The 22,353-nt window shown below is 32.2% G+C and overlaps 1 protein-coding gene across 4 annotated transcripts in view; it reads right to left on the bottom strand.

Moving 5' to 3' along the window:
• The window catches only part of LOC124540573 (mucin-17), a 102,368-nt gene that overhangs the window by 15,674 nt on the left and 64,341 nt on the right, over positions 1–22,353 (bottom strand). For 3 of the 4 annotated variants that reach the window (XM_047118254.1, XM_047118255.1, XM_047118256.1), the window contains exon 2: positions 8,785–8,850. In XM_047118254.1, coding sequence (XP_046974210.1) covers positions 8,785–8,850 — 66 coding nt within the window. Of the gene's footprint in view, positions 1–887; positions 8,210–8,784; positions 8,851–22,353 lie in introns of those variants that run through there. The other variant, XM_047118257.1, reaches the window with a different exon arrangement.

The following is a 22,353-nucleotide window of genomic DNA, read 5'->3' as shown; positions in this document are numbered from 1 at the left end:
GAAAAAAGTTTAAGTATTAGTTAATAATTATAATAACACAATTATAGATTATCATTAACAAATATTAGATATCATGATAATTATAATGAACTAACTTATTTGTTACAAACAGTTATCTTTCCTTTACTAATATTTGATAATGATAATCTTATCTTTTTATTCATAATAATGCAATCATATGAAGCTTTACTACTTCAGCGATTTGTCACATTTAAAAACACCTCATAATATATTATATACACGTTATAAAATACATTAACTTATCTACTTTTTACATGTAGCTAGACATCTAGATGCAAGGATTGTTTCAGCAATTATATTTTATCAATTAATTATGAGATGATAATAATAATTTTTGATAAAAATGGAATATATCATAAATTATTTATAGAAGCATCTAGATGTATAGCTTCTACAGTATTTTAGCTAATATTATTTAAACTCACCTCCTTAGACGGATGGTGACGCGGATTGTGGGATAGAACCATCTGGATTCGTGGATCTTCAAAGGACCGCCGTTCAAGTCGTCTTAGTCATCTTCAGTTATGTCATAAGAGTCAATGCTTAAACCACTCAAGTCCATAATCACAAAAAAAATCTGTATTAAAAGTAACTCTGTCTGTCTGTAGCTCTTTCACGACCAAACCGCAAAACCGATTTTGATGAATTTTGGTGTGAAGCAAACTTGTTCAATAATTGATTTGATAATCAAAATTTAATGATATACTATAAACTTATTAGATTACATTTAATTTATTTATATATGCTCAAAATTTAATTTTAGTTTATTAATTTTTTTCTTTTTATATAAATATTCTATTTCTTAGTATGTTATATTTTCAAGTATTATTATTTCTTAATAAATAAAACAAATAGTTTTTTTTAATTACATTTTTATTATTTTATCATTTTAAGTCGTAATTTGCAATTTACAAATGAAGCAGGTCGAGTATTATAAAAGGTAGTATTTATATTAAGGTTTTTAATTCTAAGATTTTATGAGTTATTCTTAGGCAATGAATAGATAATAATCACCTAAAACATATATATTTTTTGACAATACAACTCAATACATGGTAACAAGTCAAAACATTTTTGGTGATCTTAATCTTAATAAACCTCTTAACATGAATCCCTATCTACAATGTCGAAAGAGTATTTGTATCTTAATACTAAACGCTAAAACTATAAGGCACTATTCATAGTTAACTTACTATGATACAAAGTAAATAAATAACTAAATCATTACTTTACAGACCTAACCAGTTGTTCGGTTTTCAAGAGACATCATCGACGGAACTTTGCTTTAAATCTCTAAGCGTTGACGGAGTTTCTAACTTTACAACGTAGGTTGGTGATGTATCGTAGTTCACGTGATCACTGATCTTACCTACTATGCTTTCTAAGCTTTGCGTTTCTGTTTGTGAACCAATATTAGAATTCGCTAAATATTTATCCATATCTGAAATTATAGAGTTTTCTAATGCACTGTCTCCTTGTGAACTTACAAGTTGGTCTATAGATGGCAATGTAGATGGCAGTATTTTAACATCTTCATAATATATAGCTTCTCGTTTCCTAACAGTTTGTGTGTCATCTGAAATGACAGTTGACAATACTGTACTGAACTCTCCAGGATGTTTACCAGATACGTATAATGTAACTACACTAGTGTGTTTTGGTGGAGCCGGCTTCTGAGCTCGCTGTTTCTTCCTGCGTGTAGGAGGTGGTGATGGTGGCGGAATATCTTCACCACTATCTTGAACATCTTCAGAAAAGTCTTCGTTACTACTTAAGTCAGACAATATGTTAGGTTTCGGACTGTTACTATAAATATCATTGTTCAAATTATTGTTTGGTATAAGATTATTCGGCAATAAATTAAGATCAGCTTGTGCTAATCCAAGTAACGGATTAGAAGTCTGTAAAGACAGTGCCTGTTGTTGTTGTTGTTGCTGTTGTTGTTGCTGCTGAAGAAGTAGAGGTAGCAATAAAGAATTGTATTGAGGAGGAGGAGCCAAAACAGTTGGTGTAGTTACAACTGTATCAGTTATAAACTCCGTAGCTGTAATAACATTTGTAGTTGGATCCACAATCGTAGTCAATATTGGAGTGCCTCTAAAAGTAATCGTTAAAAAGGTTTCCCTTGCGTCGGTAACTGTTGTTACATAGGTAGTTGATCTAGTTTTGTACTCTGTTACAGGTGTTTGTACTACAGGTTGTTGTGGTAACAGTCCCTGCCCTTGCAATGCAAGAAGAGGATTTATCGCAGGTTGCTGATTACCTAATAAAAGTTGAGATAACAATAAATTTGCTAATGGCACATTTGCGTTAAGTTCAGGTGCAACCGTTTGTACTACAGGTTCAACGTTATAAACAGTACTAGGTAAGATATGAGAATACGATGTTTTGCGACCTCTAATAGTCGTAGGTGTGAAAATTACTGTGGTCGTAGGTGTTTCATGTAGCACGAATTTTGTTATTTTAGTTGCACCATTATCAGCTAATTCTGTTGATTCAAGAGCAAGTACTAATTGTGTATTACCAATGGGACCGATTGATGTTGCCACCTGATTAAGCAGTAATGTCTCAATACTTGGTTTTGCAGATAAAACATTTTTGTATTCAGTAATCTTTCCGTTAACTATGGGTATTGTGACCTCAAATGGAATCTGGTGTGTTATAGTGATTTTACCATCATTTAAAATATTATCATATTTATTATATCTTTCACCACTTAGGTTTTCAAAGGAATTTCTTTGCCTGCTTGATGCTCTACTGGTTGTTGTCCGGGACCGAGATCGACTTGTGGTACGTGAAGGACTAGATCTTGAAGCCTGTGAGGATTTTCCGTTAGATAAACGCGGAGCTTTTGGTCTAGATGAAAGAGTCGTAGTTCTTGAAGAAGGTCTCGATTTAGCTCCTCTTCTATAAGCTGGTGCTGACGTTGTTGTCGATCTACTTTCACCTCTAACAATAAACGGTTGCCTTTGAGAAACCTTGGGTGCCGAAACTGTAGTCGTTCGACCGTTTGGACGAGAATTGTAGCGGCCAGTTTTTTGTTTTTGTGTAGACGGTGCCGGTGGTTCTGTCTCCGGTTCTGGGTCAGGTTTTCGAGTACTTGATTTTATTCCAGGCCGTCTGAAATTCGTATATTTTCTATTTCCATAATCTACTTGACGTTTAGAACGTCGCTTAAATGCAAACGGTCTTATTTGAACTGCATTAGAGGTTTTTCTAGGTGGTAAAGGTGATGCTACCTGTTGTTCTTTTCTATCTGAAGATTCATAATCATTGTCTTCTTCAAATTCTTCTTCATCTAAAAGCTCTTCACTTTCTTCAAACTTCTCTTCGTTTTCTCTTATTTCTTCTTCAGGTTCAGGTTCTGGTTGTTTAAAGAGATTTCGTTTAGGTAACAAAGAATTAGGTCTCTGTCTCCGTAATGCAAGCAAGGGATTGAATGTTGAACGAGTAGTAGTACGTCTCGTTGTTGTAGTTCGCGCTCTTGTGGTTAAGCTACGTCTAGATGATGGCGTCGTAGATCTTGGTGTTATAGCTGTACCAGGCAGCCTAGCTACAGGTGGCCTTCTAAATCGAAGTAAAGGATTATTAGTGGTTTGTCGTGGAGATGTATCAGAATATTCATCAATTGATTCAGTGGCACTTTCTTCCTGTTGGGTTGCAAAAGTTTCTGGCTCATTTTGTTCACTTGGAGGATAGTTTATAGAAGAAGATTGTCTACCACCTCGTAATCTTGATGAGGCAGTAGGTCGAATTCTTGGAATTGCTGATCTACTGGCGTAGTCCAAACTATTACTTCTTAATGAACTGGACCTAAAACCAGTCCTTCTAGATGTTGGAGCAATGTTACCTCTTGGAAAACCTCCAGGTCGTGAAGCTGGTATATTGGCTGACAAATTTACATTTGCACTGGTACGACCAGCAAACCTTCTTCCTGAACTAGAAGAACTAGGTAATGCAGCAGCTTGTTTTCTATTACCATTGTAACTACCTGTAGGTCTAACTGATTTTAGTGTTGGAGTAGCTGTAATAGTTGGTGTAAAATCTGCTCGGGTAATAGTAGTTGCACTATTTGGAATAGGTAAGCGTTTAGGGCTAAATGTAGGTCTGTTCCTTGAAGCAAACGGTATTATAACAGGAGTAAATGAAGGTTTCTTCGTTGTAAAAGTCAGGCGGCCTCTCTTTTTCGAATTGGATTCGTCTTCTTCATCTTCTACTTCAGGCAATTCTGTTGTAATTTCGGCATCAGCAACTGAACTTTCTATTAATTCTGGTGTAGAAGTAATTATTGATCCTTCCGTAGTTGTTGTGGTTGACGTAGAAGTTGTGTCGTCGCCTAAAGTTTTGTTGTCGCTTGTTATTATTGTGGAATCACCAGATATTACTGCAACTTGTGAAAATATGATCTTTTTCTCAATATTTTGACCAGGAGTACTATCTTCAACTGGCTTAACTTCAGCAAATAAGTTGTCGATATATGTTCCTTGTAATAAAGTAGTCGAAACACCAGAAGGATTTGGTTGTTTTGTTGCTTGTATTTCTTCCTTTAGTTTTGTGGGAGTAATACGAGGTTTATCATCTTGTATCAAATTTTTATCTACTGCACCACTTGGAACTTTTCTTCCTAACTGATTATCTTCAACTGCTTTTGTGTTATCGACAATATTAGTAACAGTTTCTAGACTGCTACTGATTTGAGATGTATTACTTGCATAGAATGTTGTGAAGTAGGTGTAGGTAGTATAAAACGTAGCTTTACCATCGTCTTGTTCTAAGTTTTCCTCGACTAAAGAAGGTTTTATTGCAACTTCTATATCTTTTGGTGGTAAAACACTTACAATGTCAATTGGCGTAGTATCAATAGGACTTACAGTCGGTATAGACTGAGCCGATGGTGTTATAACATTTGACACGATCTCCTCGCGACTAGTTATTGTTGTAGATTTATCTTTGTATAGCGTAGTCCAGTATGTAAATGTTGTATAGTATGTGATGGGTAAATTGTTGTCCTCTTCGGGTTCTGTCTTAGGAGTGATTGTTTCAGTTACAACATTCGTTATTGTTTCCAAGCGACTCTTTACTTTACTAGAATCTTTTCCTATATACATGGTGGTGAAATATGTAAACGTAGTGTAGCTTGTTTGTAATAAAAGTGTTGGTGAAGGTAAAATTTCGTCAATGTTACTCTCAGAACTGATTTGATCATCAAGTACATTATTGTTATCTAAATACTTTGTTTCTCCTTTTGAGAATGATGACTTAATATCTGTAACGTAAGAGTTTTCCGATACAAGAGGATTTGATTCAACGCTAAATAACATATCAACTTCAATAGGCGTTGGTTGTGGTAAAGTTTCATTTTGTTTAATATCTTCTAATTGACTTGGACCCGTTGATACACTACTCTCTACCGATGAATTATCATCTAAGCTTTGTTGAGTCATTCCCTTGACCTGCTTACAGTTTCTGAAGTCAAATTGAGCTCTTGTGTTTTCAACGTTTAAGGTTTCCGTTTTTGACGGTTTTAGTTCATCAGGGCCAACATAGTTTGTGTAAACTTCACTTCTACTACATACATTAGCATCTGATCCGACGTATATTGTTGTAAAGAATGTATACGTTGTATAGTATGTTTTAACAGAATCTGGTTTAATACTAGCTACCAAATCATCATCTAATGTTGGAGTAGGTGTTTGAGAACTGTATGATTTATTTATTTCAACAGATTCAATGACATCTTTATTTTTAACAAGATCAATAATGCTGTTGATTGCAAGTGTCTCAGTAGGTTTATCTATTACACTTGTAGGTGCAATTTCATCATTATCGAAAGCACCTATCAATGATGGATCAAGTTTTGATAAATCAATAGTAGACGTGATAATATTAGTAACGACAGACTTGTGACTTGCAATACTTGAAGTTTGATCTCCAAAGAAGGTAGTAAAGTATGTGTATGTTGTGTAAAGAGTTTTATATATAAGATCGATTTCGTTTTCAGCATTGTTTATATCATCTTCCTCTGTTGTTGGAGTGTGTTCGGTACTGACTGAAACTTCAATATGGCTCTGACTAGTTACAGGATGCTCTGTAGTAGTAGTCTGTGTAGACTCTTTCTGTAAATTAGTTTCTTCCAGGCTTTCAGGTTCATTTTCTCTGGGTAAAGTTGTTTCTTCTTGTTGAACAGTAATTGCCACTTCTTTTTCCATCGGTGTAGTTTTAGCTGGACTTTCGGTATTAATTTCAAATTCGACTGAAGTGTTTGTTTCAATATTAGAAACGACTTCTGGTGACTCGATATTGCTTTGTTCAGTGCTCTGAAGCTCAATAGGTATAACAGACGTCGGTTCAATATTAAGGTTTGTCTTACATACATAATTTGTTATAAAACCTGAGTTACTTTCGACAACAACGTCTGATTTCACTGAAGTAGTAGTTTCGGTGCTCTCTAAAGGTATGAAATAAGTGGTCAAGTAAGTTAATGTTTTATATTCTGTCGTCATAGTAGATTGAGTTTCAAGACCATCGGTACAAAATATTTCCTCGTGTTTATTGTTTTTATTTTCTGTAGTGGTTTCAATCTCATAAGATTCATCACTATGACCACTTTCAGTCGTAGTGACTATTTCAGAATCCATTTCTTGCGTACTTTCATTATCTTCTTGCTCTTCTTCTTCCTCCTCTTCTTCCTCAGTTTTTTCAGTAACTTCAGCGGCGGTATTATCACTTTCTTCTTCGGAGTTTGTAAATAATTCACTTTCATTGTGTTCTGTTACCGCAGATTCAATTGCTTCTTCGATAACTGTTGCAGATGGCATTAAATTAATTAACGGATCCGTTGCTTGAGAGCTGTACTCATTTATAGGTATTATTTCTAAATTTTCAGTATTTCTTGTACTTTCTGTTGTAGTATAAACCGGCTCTGATGGTTGTAACACATCTAAATTGAGGTCAAAGCCATTATTATATTGAACACTTACTGTGTCTGGAATTTTATCGTCAACTTCATATAAATCTTTCTTTAAGCTTTCTTCGTCTTTATATGTCTTTTCCGAACTATTTTCTTCGTTGGGCGTTTTAGTAACGAAATTAACTTCATGCGCTTTATATGTTGATGTTGCAACAGGAATTTCAGCTGTCAAGAAAGTTATTTTAGTAGCTAATTTATCAACTGGCTTAGCTGATGGAAAAACGTTTACTTCGTCTGGATTAGGGGGACGAATTGTTTCTGTATTTGGTGTAAATATGATAACAGTATCACCAACTACAGTTGTAAAATCAGCGAAACCGGCATATGTGAATGTTTTTTTTGGTCGAGGTTCACTTTTTTGTCCGAACAACTTTTTAGGTGATTTAGTTTGGGGTAATAACTGGGGTGGTGAACGACGTGATTCAACATTATCAATATAATAAAATATTGGTGAAAATTCGTTCTTAATAGTAAACGTTGGCAAATCATAATTAGGTTTGACCTTAACAATGTCCGATTCGTTAACAGTATCTTCTTCATTTTTCGGCTCTTCTTTAATAGGTTCAGAATTTGATTCATACGCTTTACTTTGGCGATGTAATGTATTAGCATTTTCCAATATATTAGGATTAACCAATTGAATTTTTTTCTCGTTTTCAATAGTCGGCCCATCAAGATAATTATATACTTCAAACTTAGGTTCGTCATTAAAAGGCTGGATTTTGCGCGCCGTTGGTTCATCAAAAATTTGATTATCAGCCTGATTTTCAGGAGAACTTGGAAGATTCCAATATTTAAATGTATCTTGGGCAGGCTTACTTGCATAAACGATTTCCATTCTACTGCTGGGCGCTAGATAGTCGGTATTTTTAAGAACAAATTTATCTGGGTCTATAATACCCAAGTCTTGTTTTACATTCCACTGACCATCAAAATCTGAATGTACACGAGTTGGATTAACGATGAATGCCTCTTCAACATTCGAAGGTTTATTGTAAAGGACGAGTGACGACTTTGTAAGAAGTTGAGCATAAATTCGTCCGTTGTCTAAGGTGGTGCCCAGGATTTGAGTAGCAAACTCAGTAGTGACACCATCCTGAATGAACGTCCTCGCGGTTGAAGTCAAAAGGCCGATAACAGGTTTGACGCTATGGTACCGTCCTACCTTCGTGTTATAATCGTTTCGTTTTTGATCGTTAACGAGCAGCACAGTCAGGTCTAATGTCGTAATTCAGTTGTCATTCCGTCAAGTCGTGGATAGGATATCGTGGAGGTGCGTTATATTTTACAAGGTCCATTTGAGTTCGGAGTTGACCACGACCCGGGGATTAGATTTGAAAGAGAAAGAAAAACATACAATTAATTACGCAATACAGATAGAATAGAATACTTAGATGCTAAAAGAGACAGATGTATAATTGCAAATATGTTAGCACTAAATTTTGTACAACTTTCATGCCAATGCCATATATGTTGATTTGTATTTCTGTGATTCATATATTTTAGGAAATCGGAGATAATCCTTTTCATAAAGAAATCAAACCAACAAGTGTAACTGACAGTGACAACTAACAAAAATAAAACTACTTAAAATAACAACGAAAGTGTTAAAAGTTTAAAGATAGGATATATATTCGAAAGTATTAGATGTATTTTAGTGAAAATAAAATGTGATACATAAAATACTAAAATAAGAGAAGAATAAAAGTAATTGTAAGAAAGTTTAGACTTAACTGCAAGCATATATTTTTACAATAGAAAATTATTATGAAATATTGCTCTTGATTACTCACCCCTGTTATCCAGGACCCCCTCTCTTTTTATTCTAGATGCGTCGATCGATTCATTATCATTTATATCTGCAATAAAATAAAATCTCTTTTTAATATAAATAGTCTAAATTTAAAGCTTGTGAAACTATTAAGCTCGGCTTCTTATATTCTATAATAATATCATATACTAAAGCCATCTCCTGAGCGCGTTGCTTCAGAAATATTTTTAGATCATCAGTTTGTCAATTGGATTAAAATACTTTTGATATTTTTTGATTGATATACCTTGTGATCTAAATTATATTATCATTTAAAAAGAAAGTGGTAAAGTCTTTGGATCATTTTTAATTGATTTTGTAATTGTAAATCATCTTGTAATATATTCTAGCGACAGAAATCCAAAAGAGATAGAAGAGTCAGAAATTGAAGAAACTTTATGTAAACCTTTTAATTTTATAGTCTCACAGACACATAACCCTAAGGGATGGCAAATCTACCAACGACGATTACAGAAAAAGTTCAGGTGAAGGAGTAATGGATTTACGCTAAGTACAAATAAATGAATAGTTTGCATGGGATAAAAGTCTACATAAAAGATTAAAATTGAAAAACAAATATACAAAGAAATGTCTTATGCATCTTGTTTTGTCTAGCGTAAAACAAAAGAAGGTTTCATCACAAGTTATACATAGTTTGGGATTACATTGACAAGTTAAGTACAATGACAGTTCATTTATATAAATAAACAATTATCCTTGATATATTATAACCCTTAAAAATCTGACTCAAGAACTGTAAAAAATGCACTACTTTAAATCATTATATCGATACGTTTCATAATCAAATAACCCAGATGTTTAGTAGAAAGTAGCGAACCAAGGTCATACGTAAGAATTGTGAAATGACGCCTAGTGCTAAATAGTTATTCGCCTTGACTTTGCTAGAATACTATTAATATTTTATCCCCCAGTATTTAATAGAACAATAGTCTCATAATCAGTATGATGTAATACATTCGTCGTAATTTCCAAATGTTTCAGTATTTAGTCTAACGGTGACACCATTAGACTAAATACTACTCACACGACTTCAACTATCAATTTATTATGTCAAAAGTCTAAACTATTCTTATGCGAAGTTAAGAAATATCTTTGCCTGTATTTTATTTCTAGTTTTTGTTACATTATAAATTCTTCGAAAAACCTCATGGCGATGATCTCATTTCCATTATAATCACATAAAAAGCGACTTTCGTAAGTTTTTGCACAAAAAAGAAAGTAGCGCCCATAAACTAAGCGGTCTTGCACAAAAATCAAAGTATTCTATCCCATCCAGACATCCTACGTTTTACCATTTAACTGCAATATTTAGTAGCACTTACTATTTAGTGGCATATTTTCCCGTCCGCATGTATACTACGAGAACGAATGTCAGTCTCATGAACAAGACGTTCGTAGATAATGTCGAAATATCGAGCTCCACCGAACAAAATAAAAAACATGGTAAATATCCCGATATTAATAACTTTAATAATAAAAATAACCATGTTAATATAAAATCGCATGTATAATATTTGAAACGCCTAATATTACAAGAAGATCAATCGTAAGATTCATGTACCTCGCCCTGCCATTTAGATTAATCAGCATTTTTATAGAGAATTAACTAATTACAAATATAAAAGTATTTGTCTTTTGCAAGACTTTTGCGGAAACATCCTGAAATCCAAACGATCGTGAGAAGAAGGCCAGCGTTTTCACGCATTGTATTTGACTGTCATCATTGTTTGAACATTTTGCGCAAGATTTTTTTTTTCTCTTAAAGGGTTTTATGTCTTACCAAATTATGATTTCGTAAATATTAGATAACGTTAATGACAAATAAACTAACTTAAGGAATTTTATAAAATGATTTCGTATCTCCGAGATCTTATTTGCGAACGTCAATTTTCAGAAAAACTAATTGACCAAAATCAAATGATACAAGAATAACTTAGTTCTTGCTGAACTGAATTGCTTTTTCGCTAAATCGTGACCTCTTAAAATGATATAGAAAGGAATCAAGGATTCTTAACAAAAATAATGTGCTACTAAAATAATTGCAGATTTTAAGTATTTCCTAAACTATAAACGGTATGCGATCTTTCAAATGACCAGCATTGCTTACAAACATGTAAGAAACTTCAACACCCAAAGCACCACTGATATTAAAGAATATACAACTTGTTCCTATAATGACACTGGCTCACTAAGGCTCTGAACCGGAAGACAATAATACTAATACAGATAATTTAGCAGTAAAACAAATGATAACTGTTATCTTCCTAGATGGGCTGGCACAAAACCCTACCACCAAATTAATTAAACTATAAATCTTTCTAATAACTATTTATATTTTGGTTAATTAACATATGCCATAAAAGTGCAGTTATCTTAAATCTTAATTTTATTCATCGAAGGTCAAGGAATAACAATTTAGAAAAACATTCGGATATGGCAGTCGTATCTGATACGTGGTATTTGTGCCAACGTAATTTGTATGCGTGTTGCATCCGCTGACCCACTGCGTTACGGTCGTGTTCAAGTATCAAGATTACTGTGTTGCACTATAAGAGGGCACTTTTTATACGAGTTAGACGAGATGAAACGCCATTTAATAACAAATTAACCCTTGATAAAGGCAACAACCCAAAGAATGTTTTTCGGTCTTATGTATAAGGAAACTTACTTATCAACAAACCTGAGATGACCCAGTGGATGCAACCTGCCAATCTTAATGGAATATTGTGGGTTCCAGGCAAGCGTCACTGATCGTCAGTGTTGTTAATTTGTGTTTATAATTAATCTTATTCTTTTGTTTAACGATAACATGTTAGGGTAAAATTGTTTTCTGTTTTGTTTTTTTTTTTTTTTTCTAAAACAAAGGTTACTAAAGCCGAGCAAGATTATACTTAGAGGAAATTATTACTTCTTTCTATATCTTCGTAATAATATATTTTCCAAAAGAAAAATATTTGCAAACCTTCACTGATTTTTAATGCTTTAATAGTGTAAATAAATATAGATTTAACCGTCAGTTGACAGCCCTATTGGAAACAATTTCACTAGCACACTCGTAAAAGGCGTCCGGAAGCCAGCTCGCCCAACGCATAACAATCACGACCGACATCTATGTATGTCGTACACCTCATTGATGTACTGTTGAATGAATATGTTAATTGTGAGAAATTAAAACATTAGTAGTAGCCCTAGCCCCATAGGGAACTATCGAGGTTACCACCATGTCATATTTTAATTATAAATTTAAGATTGTTAATTATAATGATTACTGGTAACAAGTATAGTAGTAGTTACTGGTAACTGAAGAGCTGAGATGGCCCAGTGGTTAGAACGCGGGCATCTTAATCGATGATTTCGGGTTCAAACCCAAGCAAGCATCACTATATATATATATATATATATATATATATATATATATATATATATATATATATATATATATATGTGCTTAATTTGTGTTTATAATTCATCTCGTGCTCGGTGGTGAAGGAAAACATCGTGAGGAAACCTGCATGTGTCTAATTTCATCGAAATTCTGCCACATGTGCATTCCATCAACCCGCATTGGAACAGCGTGGTGGAATATGTTCCAAAACCCTATCCTTAATGGAAGAGGAGGCCTTAGCCCAGCAGTGGGTAATTTACAGGTTGCTTTTACATGTATTTACATGTATTACGTACCTATTTTTATGCAATATATACCTGTATGTAACGTTTTTGGAGTACATTGTGTCACATACAATTTAGCACTGTAATGATGCATAGTCAAATAGAACACTTGCCAATTATGGGAGGGCAATGTTATGCTATAAGAAATTTCTCCGGACATACAAGGTATCAGGAACCACACCAAATGCATAGTAATGCTGACCATTGGGGCTACTTGTAACTTTCATTGGCGTACAGGACGACTTACTTGAAGATAAGGCTTCGTGCATGACCGTCTGAGTACATACAACCCACATATATTCTCCAATATATATTCTACTGGCATACATTTGACGACCTCTCTGGTCGAGTAGTGTGTACACCCGTTTCCATGGGTATAACACTCTGAGGTCCCGAGTTCGATTCCTGGCGGAGTCTATGTAGAATAATTTTATTACTTTTCTATGTTGTCTTGGGTCTGGGTGTATGTGGTACTGACATTACTTCTGATTTTCCATAACACAAGTGCTTTAGCTACTTACATTGGGATCGGAGTAATGTATGTGATGTTCCAATATTTATTTAACATTTTTGTAACTCTCAATACTTGGTATTGGTGTCACATTTTGGTCGTAATTTTCAACGAATGATATTACCATTCTAATCCATTCGTTCAATTTAAGCCATTCATGTCATGCAAATAATTGTATGATTACATTACCTTAAGAGACTAAACTGGTTTAATACAATATCAAATACTAATCATTTCTAAAGTCAATGCCCTAACTGAGTCACTTATGCAGCTGCGATACTTATTCGGGAAAACTATGTATTTGTTAAAGCCGAGATGGTCCAGTAGTAAGAACGCATGCATCTCATCTAATGATTGCGGGTTCAAAGGAAAACAACCAGACCTTCAAATTCCTCGAATGGTGATAAGGTTTTAGAAGAGGTCCAGCATTAGAATATTTACAGGTCGTGCTTGTGGTGTTTATGTATATTACATTTTTATTTTAGCTCGACCGCAACATGAATTAAAAATGACATTTATATTAATATTATATGTACGAAGATAAATTGAGTCCTAGGTTTTTTTGGACTACTTTTTTTAATAAATCACTCGGCAGGATAAATTCGGTGGCGAAAATTAGGCGCATATAGTGCAGATATTTTCAAATATAGAAACATATTTTAATTCAAAGTTTAACTTTTATCCTAAAACAAATTTATTTAAAAATATATATAAGTAGACATTGATAAAATGATAAATTTTAATTTTATTTAATTACTCAATTAATCATTGACATTGTGTAATACATTACGTATTTTATCAAATACTGACATAACAGAATAAAAAAGAATGAAATTTCTGTCATTCTATTTTTAAAATAACATCATAATATTACGTTTAAACGACTCTTAAAAAAGTCAGAAAAGAAAAGAGTTTACATATAAAGTAACTGTATTTAAAACATTGCCACACATTGTTGACATTAGCGTATTATCCGTTACTCTTCCGTATGCATATTAGGCTGCTAATTACATTTCTTATCACGCTAATTTAATCTTTATTTCCTGAGAAATAGATCATTTAATAACATCCACTTACCGTGTAAATTATGCTACAAAATTGACCGAATAATATTTCGCACGGTTTCATTTCCTTGTATTTGTAATTAAGACTATATTCCTATTAAAATACGACTCATAGTATCGTTGGAAAAAAATATGTTCCAAATTCAAATTAAGTATTTCAACGAAAGTATACTCGTATTTGAGAAATTCGCTTATTTGAAAATCGAATGCTTTTTTTGGCTGCAGATATATAATTGTTATTATGCGGAATATCAATGAAATACAGTGATTATATGAATGAGATAGAAATAGAAATACTATTAAGAAAACTCTTAATTCTATAGTTTAATATTAACAACAAATGAGATACGTCTGGCGCAGTACATGCTACATTCCGATAGTATCATTTAATAAGATCTTGTTGTTTTTCATGCGTCCATTGTTGCTTTTTTAAAAATCGAATTTCACTTTTGCAACTTGAATGAAAGTGAATGTATTCTTTAAAGCGACTTTATTGTCGAACTATACTTTATAAAGTTCTGTAATATTTTTTGTGACTATTTAGCAATCCGCTATAAATGGCGCGAAAGTACGTTTATATTTTTTAAATTTTGAAATAAGAACACGTTCTATTAGAAGTGTATACTTCGAAAGGTAAACATTGAAAGAATTATTATTATTTTTTAACAATACTTTATTATTTCAATGTATGTCAAACTTTACAGCTTAATGTGTCGTAAAAATGACAAGGATAGCCTATAGAGTATCTACAAGTGTGAAAAAGATAAACAACTATGTCAGTGGGTGAGTCAATGCACTTTTGCAGTTGCAAGTTGCGTTACTACAACTTCTGTGAAATATGATTTATTTTCTACCTTAATACAACGCAATAGAGTTCAAAATTGCTACATAATTTACCATAGCTTTTTTTGAAAGTAAATAATTATTTAATTTTGAACCTTATGTTATTAGTATAGATTTTAAAATTGCGTGGTTTGGTAGATATGTATATTGTTTTAAAGAAAATACGACAGAAGTTTGTTATATTGTTGCATCGCTTGCTGTAATTGCTTTTAACGAATCGTTAATTGTTGGTCAAACTGTTTCGTATCGTCATGGTTTTTAAGTTTATATTTCAAAAACGTTAAATAAATACTAGGCTTGGATTACAACATTGATTTTGAAAATATAAGGCGTAGTTCACACTGACGCAGCTTTATATTAAATCGTAATATATAGGTATTTCAAATACTAACCGAATAAAATATAAATATAAAAGATTCTGGTGGTAGGAAGTCTGACTATGTAACAACTAATTACTAATCACTATCAAAAAAAGATGTTGAAACATGTCATCATATTTGATTTACTTTTAATAGACTTTTAAAAGTGCGAATAGTTCGGAAAAAAATAGAGGCCAAACGTTGGCCACTAAATACACACACACATAAGTAAAATGACGTTTGGCGAATGGCAAGCGTAGCTATCACGCACACATAGGTAATAACATTGGTTCGTTTGTTAAAGTTGTTTTATAGTGCAACATTCAATCTAGATACTTATATAAAAAATTAAAGGTCTCACGATTATAAGTATCAACAAAAAATAACTAGCAAATATCAAATCGTTCCAATCTTAAAAATATGCCATTAAGAAATAGTGTTGTAAAAACATTTGGTAACGAGATTTTAATTGTGAGATTTCGTTTCGTAAATTCGTACCCACACGTTATAAATTAACGTGTTTCCGTTACAAATATTTTAACGATATTTATCTGTTTAACTAAAGCCTCTTTCGCATGCAGGTTTCCTTACATTATTCACCAATTACGAGATTACTTTAATTATGAAGGCAATGATAATTAAGAATATAAAATATACAAAGACCTCTGTGGTCGAGTAGTGTGTACACCGGTTTCCATCTTCGATTCCCGGCCAAGTCTTGGGTCTGGGTGTTTGTGGTACCGTCGTTACTTCTGATTTTCCATAACACAATTGCTTCAGCTACTTACATTGAAATCAGAGTAATGTATGTGATGTTGTCCAATATTTATTGATTTATCTTTATTTAAAATGATGAAGTCACATTTGAGTTTGAACCCGTAACATTCAGGTAAGATTTAAGTATTTTAACCACTGGACCATCTCTGATAGGTAAAGATAAGTAACGCGTCATAATAACAGTTTTCTTTAATTTATAAATATAATTCTTTTAGAGGTGAATTAATTATCCGGTTCTTAAAAATAGGATGAGATTAGTGTACACGCAATACTATTAAATAATTATTTGCTATTATTAATATGTAGCAAGTGTGTATTTACGAGTAATTATATATTTTCGAACTATTCTAGATCGATTGATATATTATTTTTTTGCGTGAGTACATTCATATCTTGCTTGTTTAACATTGAAAAGAAAAGTTAATGAACAATTTAACAGTAATTACTATGTTATTAACTTAATTATAATTAATTTATTTAAATTAATATTCATAGCGATGTATAAATAACTCGCAGATTCGATACTTTGGACTATTGTTGTTCCCACATCTAACTACAAGCTGTGAGCTTAATTCGAGGGGTAAATAGAAATACTAATAACTCCTTAATACGGGATATTGCCACTTTATATATTAAAACAATATATTACTTAATAAAATTAATTAATTGTTACAATATTTTATTTGTGTTGCCATAATTAAGTAAAGGTATACACAATACTAACGACCCACCTGGCTTCGCACGGATGGTCATTAGACAACACAAACCGCTATTTCCATGCATTCTAAATCTGTAACGCCATATTGATCTATATTAAACGCACAATGTACTTAATTGGATAAGTATTAACGCTGCATTGCTTAACCACTTCGAAAATAAGCCAATTATTTCTCGTAAAAAGTAAACTATAAAAATCAATGGTTATTATGGGTTATCCCTAAGAGATAGACATATACCATCCTGAACTTTTATGAAGACCCTTTTTGAGATATATACAATACTGTAGTACATAGTTTTCATATATCTCGTACCATTCAGTCAGCGTTTGCAATGGAAGCCCAAAAATATGTGCATATTTATGACATCACTTTAAAAAACCTCTAAAATTATTAGTGTTTCTCTATTATACTGGGCACGTATTATACATAAATCATCCTCTTGAATCAATCTATCTATTGAAGAAAAACCGTATCGAAATCAGTTGTGTTACTTTAAAGATTTAAGCATACAAAGGGACAGACAGGTATTCACATCAAACAACAACAAACCATCATTTTGAATCTATCTATCTTATGAAAAAAACCGTATCAAAATCAGTTGTGTAATTTTTGCCATCTATCGTTAAGCGATTTTGTTTTATACTATGAATTTATACATAGTATAATTTGTTTTATATCTATAAAGATGTATCACCTCGAATGTTACACATATTAAATATTTTATTTTTTAAGTGTTTAGTGATAAGTCTATGGTGTAACTTTTTACAATAAATCAATAAATAAATAACTAAACAGGTAGAACCTAAAAATCTTAATAATTATCAAATTCGCCATATTTCTCAAACAACTAAATAATACGTGTATCTCTATTAGCTTACTATTTCAAAATGGGTCCGCGTTGAGCAAGCCGATCCGGTATGTACCGGTTCTGATAGGCTTTCTAGTGATTGTAGGTCTTGAACGACCTTGTCTGAGCTGATAACTAGACTTGTCGAATGTCCATAGGTTTATATAATAAAACAATATAAGTAGACTTCGTATATGCCACGTATTATTAATATGAAACTACTAAGCCGATATGTGTATAACTTTCAGCAGAAAATGAAGAGTTTCAGTGAAGGATTTGGTGTTTAATATTATTTAATTATCACTACATATTATAAAACAAAGTCGCTTTCTCTGTCCCTATGTCCGTTTGTACAAAATATATGACATAATCTATAGACATTATATATTTCTTCAAAAACTTAATTGATGCTTTTTAATAATATTGTTTACTGTAAAAAAAAACTTTCGTTACAAAAGATTATTCACACATAAAAGAGTATTATATATAAAAAAATATATTACCTAAAGACAATGCTAGAGTACATTTTTATTATTATAGATAAAAAAGCGTGGATTTAATACCTGTTGACTTCCAAGCAAGATATATTAATTTAAATAACTGTATTAATTAACATGACTTTGTATTTTTTAAATGACGAAAAAGAGTAACTGCTGGGTTTCTTGCCGGTTCTTCTCGGTAGAATCTACTTTCCGAACCGATGGTAGCTTCACTTAATTGTAAAATGACAATTCAAAGGTGCTTGTAAAAGCATACTTGAATAAAGTTTATTTTGATTTTGATTTATTAAAACTTACGATCAACATTAATATGTTTTAGGAAGTAAGACATGTACATGACACATTTGTCTACCAAATAGTAATTCTTACAATAGTTGTCATGTTCAGCAAGCGACGTAACATCTTGGTTCCCAAGGTTGGTGAATTGGCGATGTCAGGATTGGTTAATTGGATTACATCGCCAATCTCTTCGTCGGTCGTGACCACTCACCATTAGTTAATTTATATGCCTATTTCATAAAAAAACGCTACGACACAGACTGTGGTCATCATTGCTATATTTATATATAACCAAATATGGTGACTCCAAACATGTTAGTCCAAGGTTATTACATTATAATATATAAAACCAATCATTTGAATTTTAAGTTATATTGAATCTATAATACATATAACAAGTTTTATGTCTGTTGTACTATAATTCATAGTATGCGATATTAATTTTAAAAGCAGGGGGACAAAACTTGTAGAGTGAATTTTTCAATTTGTTCATATGTTTTAAGACATAATTCAATATGCTAGTAGAAAAAACAATATAATAATCAATTTGTATTCATATATTTTTTTTGTAATTATTTGTTACTAGCGAGCTAGTATCAGCATTGCACCCCAGCTTCGTACGGGTGCAATACTAATACTAAATATACTACAGAATATCTTACAACGTTCACAATTTTTCAGTCGTTAGACAGTCCAAACCACTATATCTCAACGCTTCAAATGCAGAATATCTTCGAAAATATTCAATTAAATTACATATGGTAATGGACCATATTGATCTATGTTAACTGCATCATGTATTTAAGGTACTTAATTGTATAAAAAATAATGCTGTTGCTTAAAATTACAACGATGTACAATACATTATTTTGATCTTGCAAGCGTTTGCAATGTTAGCACAAAAATGTGTTTATTTACGTCATCACATTAGAAACTTCCAAAGTTATCAGTGTTTCTCTTTTTATGGTATAGGTTGGTGAACGAGCATATGGGCCACCTGATGGTACGTGGTCATCATCACCCATAGACAATAAAGATGTTATGTCCCTTGTGCCTGTAGTTACACTGACCCCTCAAACTATTACTCACCCTTCAAACCGGAACACAACAATACTGAGTACTGTTATTTGGCGGAAGAATAACTGATGATAATGAGAGGGTGGTACCTACCCAGACGGGCTAGCACAAAGCTCTACCACCAAGTAAACTGCACTACATTGTCTCTCAAAACACTCAATCTATTAAAGAAGATCTAAGCATACATAAAGACAGACAGCGGAAAGCGACTTTGTTTTATACTATGTAATGATGTGTTGTAATAAAAACATTGCCAGTATTATTTATCACTGTATGTGTATGTATGTACTGAACACAATATAGTTCCTATAAGTGGTCGGAAGTGTTTGATCGTCGCCATTGTTTCAATATTACATAACTGATATCGAGTTCCTTACATTCACCGGTATTTAAATCCCTTGACCCATTGTATTGTGAAGATCCATTGGCTCAGTGGTTAGACGGTAAGAATTGAAATTCTAAGTTTTGGTTCATGAGATTAAATAGTTTGTTACGAATATTACATATAATATTAATTACATGTAACTGTTACCACGATATACAAACACTTCTGGCTCATACCAGATCAGTGTATTATTATTTGAAAGTGAATTTTACTTACATAAACAAAAATGTATCAATAGTAAGCATAAATAAATAAGGCTACCGCATTACTTCTTTTATCAGACTTGGATAAAAAAAAAACAACATTTATATCGCCTTGTGTATCACGGGGCATTATACTTGTCAATAATTATATCTACAATACTATCTTAAGGGAAATCTCAGGAACTCAAATGTACTAGTTTGCATACAACAAGCTATTCTTTTCATATAACCGAAATGTAAATTCAAATAATTATAATATTATCTATGATTTGAAGACAATACGAAAGATGAATGACATCGGGCATAAGTCACATTCATAAAAAAAATAGATAATGCCGCCATTAATAAAATAATCGATAGCATTCCAAATTCGAAATTCAAATTCAAATGACGAATGATCTTGACAAGGCCCAAGAAAGTAACAGTGAAAGTATATAGTTAATTTTAAAAATGGAATTTCACATTCGGTCAAGTCTTGTTCACACGCCTAATGTGATAATTCGCCCATGTGTTCACGGTGTAACAAGCACGAAGTGCCTTTTGTTATAAAAATGTTGTCATACAAAATCATATTTACATATTTCCCGTCTTTATTTATTCTATCTATTTGCAACCTTATTACAAAAGATATAAGGCTATTTGATTAAACAAATCACCGTTTTAGCGCGATTACGTACACATTACGCGCACGTACTTTCTATTATTGCTGGTTAACCCACAATTTGTACTAACAAATTGCTCAACAATTTTTTTTGAATATTATTTATATGTTTTTCTTGGCTGTATAATTACATCCTACGTCTACGTAAGTATTTTTAAAAAGAAAACGAACTTGTAAAAGAAAGTTCGATATTCGAATTCAAGTATCAGCCTCGAGGCGAGATCGAAATTCGTAATGAAGAAAAAAACGGATCAAAGTCAGAACTGGTGCATTGTTTCAACGAATTCACTCAATTGATTTCAAACTCTATGTTAATTAGCTTAGAGTTTATTTTATTTGTCGTTTTTCAATAACAGGTGACTTGAATGTCAAGTACAAGAAATCGATTATAGAATAATTTTTAGGACACTTTCCAATGGCGGTCGTTAGCACCGGTGAAAGATTATTAGCATTTTATATTTGGAATCTGCTAGGAATACAAATGGCTACGAATATATTAGTATGGCGAATGTTATTCATAAATCAATTTAAATAAAACAAATTCTAATAAGTATTTTTAATATGAAATTTAATTTAAAAAAGGTAAATACGTATTTAAACGTACTAAATAAATTACTTTTTTGTTAATTAAAAATTCGTATCACATAAAAATCGCATTTTTGTAGAAAAAAATAAATGACACAAAAATAAAAAAGCATAGAAACTTTTTGGTCAAAAAATTAATGTCATCATAAGACGTGTCATGGAATGTCATGAATGAATTGACCACACCTGGTTTGACAGATATAAATGTAGAGTTTCATCCTACTGGTTTAATTTAACTTACAATAAAATAATATAAATAAATGTTAAATTAAAACTTAAGAAGTTTTAAACTTATAACTTTTAATAAGTTAAGAAAAAAGTTTTAATTAATAATACATTCACTTAGTTATTTTCTGAAATAACTCGTAAAATTTAAATAATAATATCACACACAATAGTCCATAAAACAATAAAAAAGGAAATTAAAAGTAAAAACAGTTTGTCCACAATAGAAGGTTCTTTATTTAAACAGACAACAGTTATTCTCAGGCTATCAAAACCGAAAGTGAACAACGTGCGAATCGAGCAAAAAGTCGTTGACGCATTCAAATCGAGGTCGGGTGAAAAGCGAACAGGTTCTTAATTCAAATTTGGGCGCGACGTTTTCACCCGCCCGCGGCGTTGGCGTGCTTCCACAGATAATGTTGTGATAAAGGTTTTTTTTTTATAGTGTCAATGAAATAGCCTTGACATTATTTTAATGTGACATGGCCCTTTTTTTAATTAATTATAAAGAGAATATAACATTCGAAAATTATTAAAGTTTTAAAAATTATGTCTATTTTCAGCAAATTTTTAAGTTATTATTTCTGTCATAAATTCTAATAATGGAAAACAAACGTAATATGTTTTATATAAATAATATAATCATATTTAAATACTATGAATCACGTAAAGATATAAAAACGGTGGTGAAGGAAAATATCGTGAAGAAACCTGCATGTGTTTAATTTCATCGAAATTCTGCCATATGTGCATTCCACCAACCCGCATTGGAACAGCGTGGTGGAATATGTTCCAAACCCTCTCCTTAATGGAAGAGGAGGCCTTAT

This window comes from Vanessa cardui, chromosome 25 (genome assembly GCF_905220365.1).
Source record: "Vanessa cardui chromosome 25, ilVanCard2.1, whole genome shotgun sequence".
NCBI classification, from domain to species: domain Eukaryota; kingdom Metazoa; phylum Arthropoda; class Insecta; order Lepidoptera; family Nymphalidae; genus Vanessa; species Vanessa cardui.
Note: the sequence above shows the minus strand (reverse complement) of the source record. Positions and strands in the feature narration are given on the sequence as shown.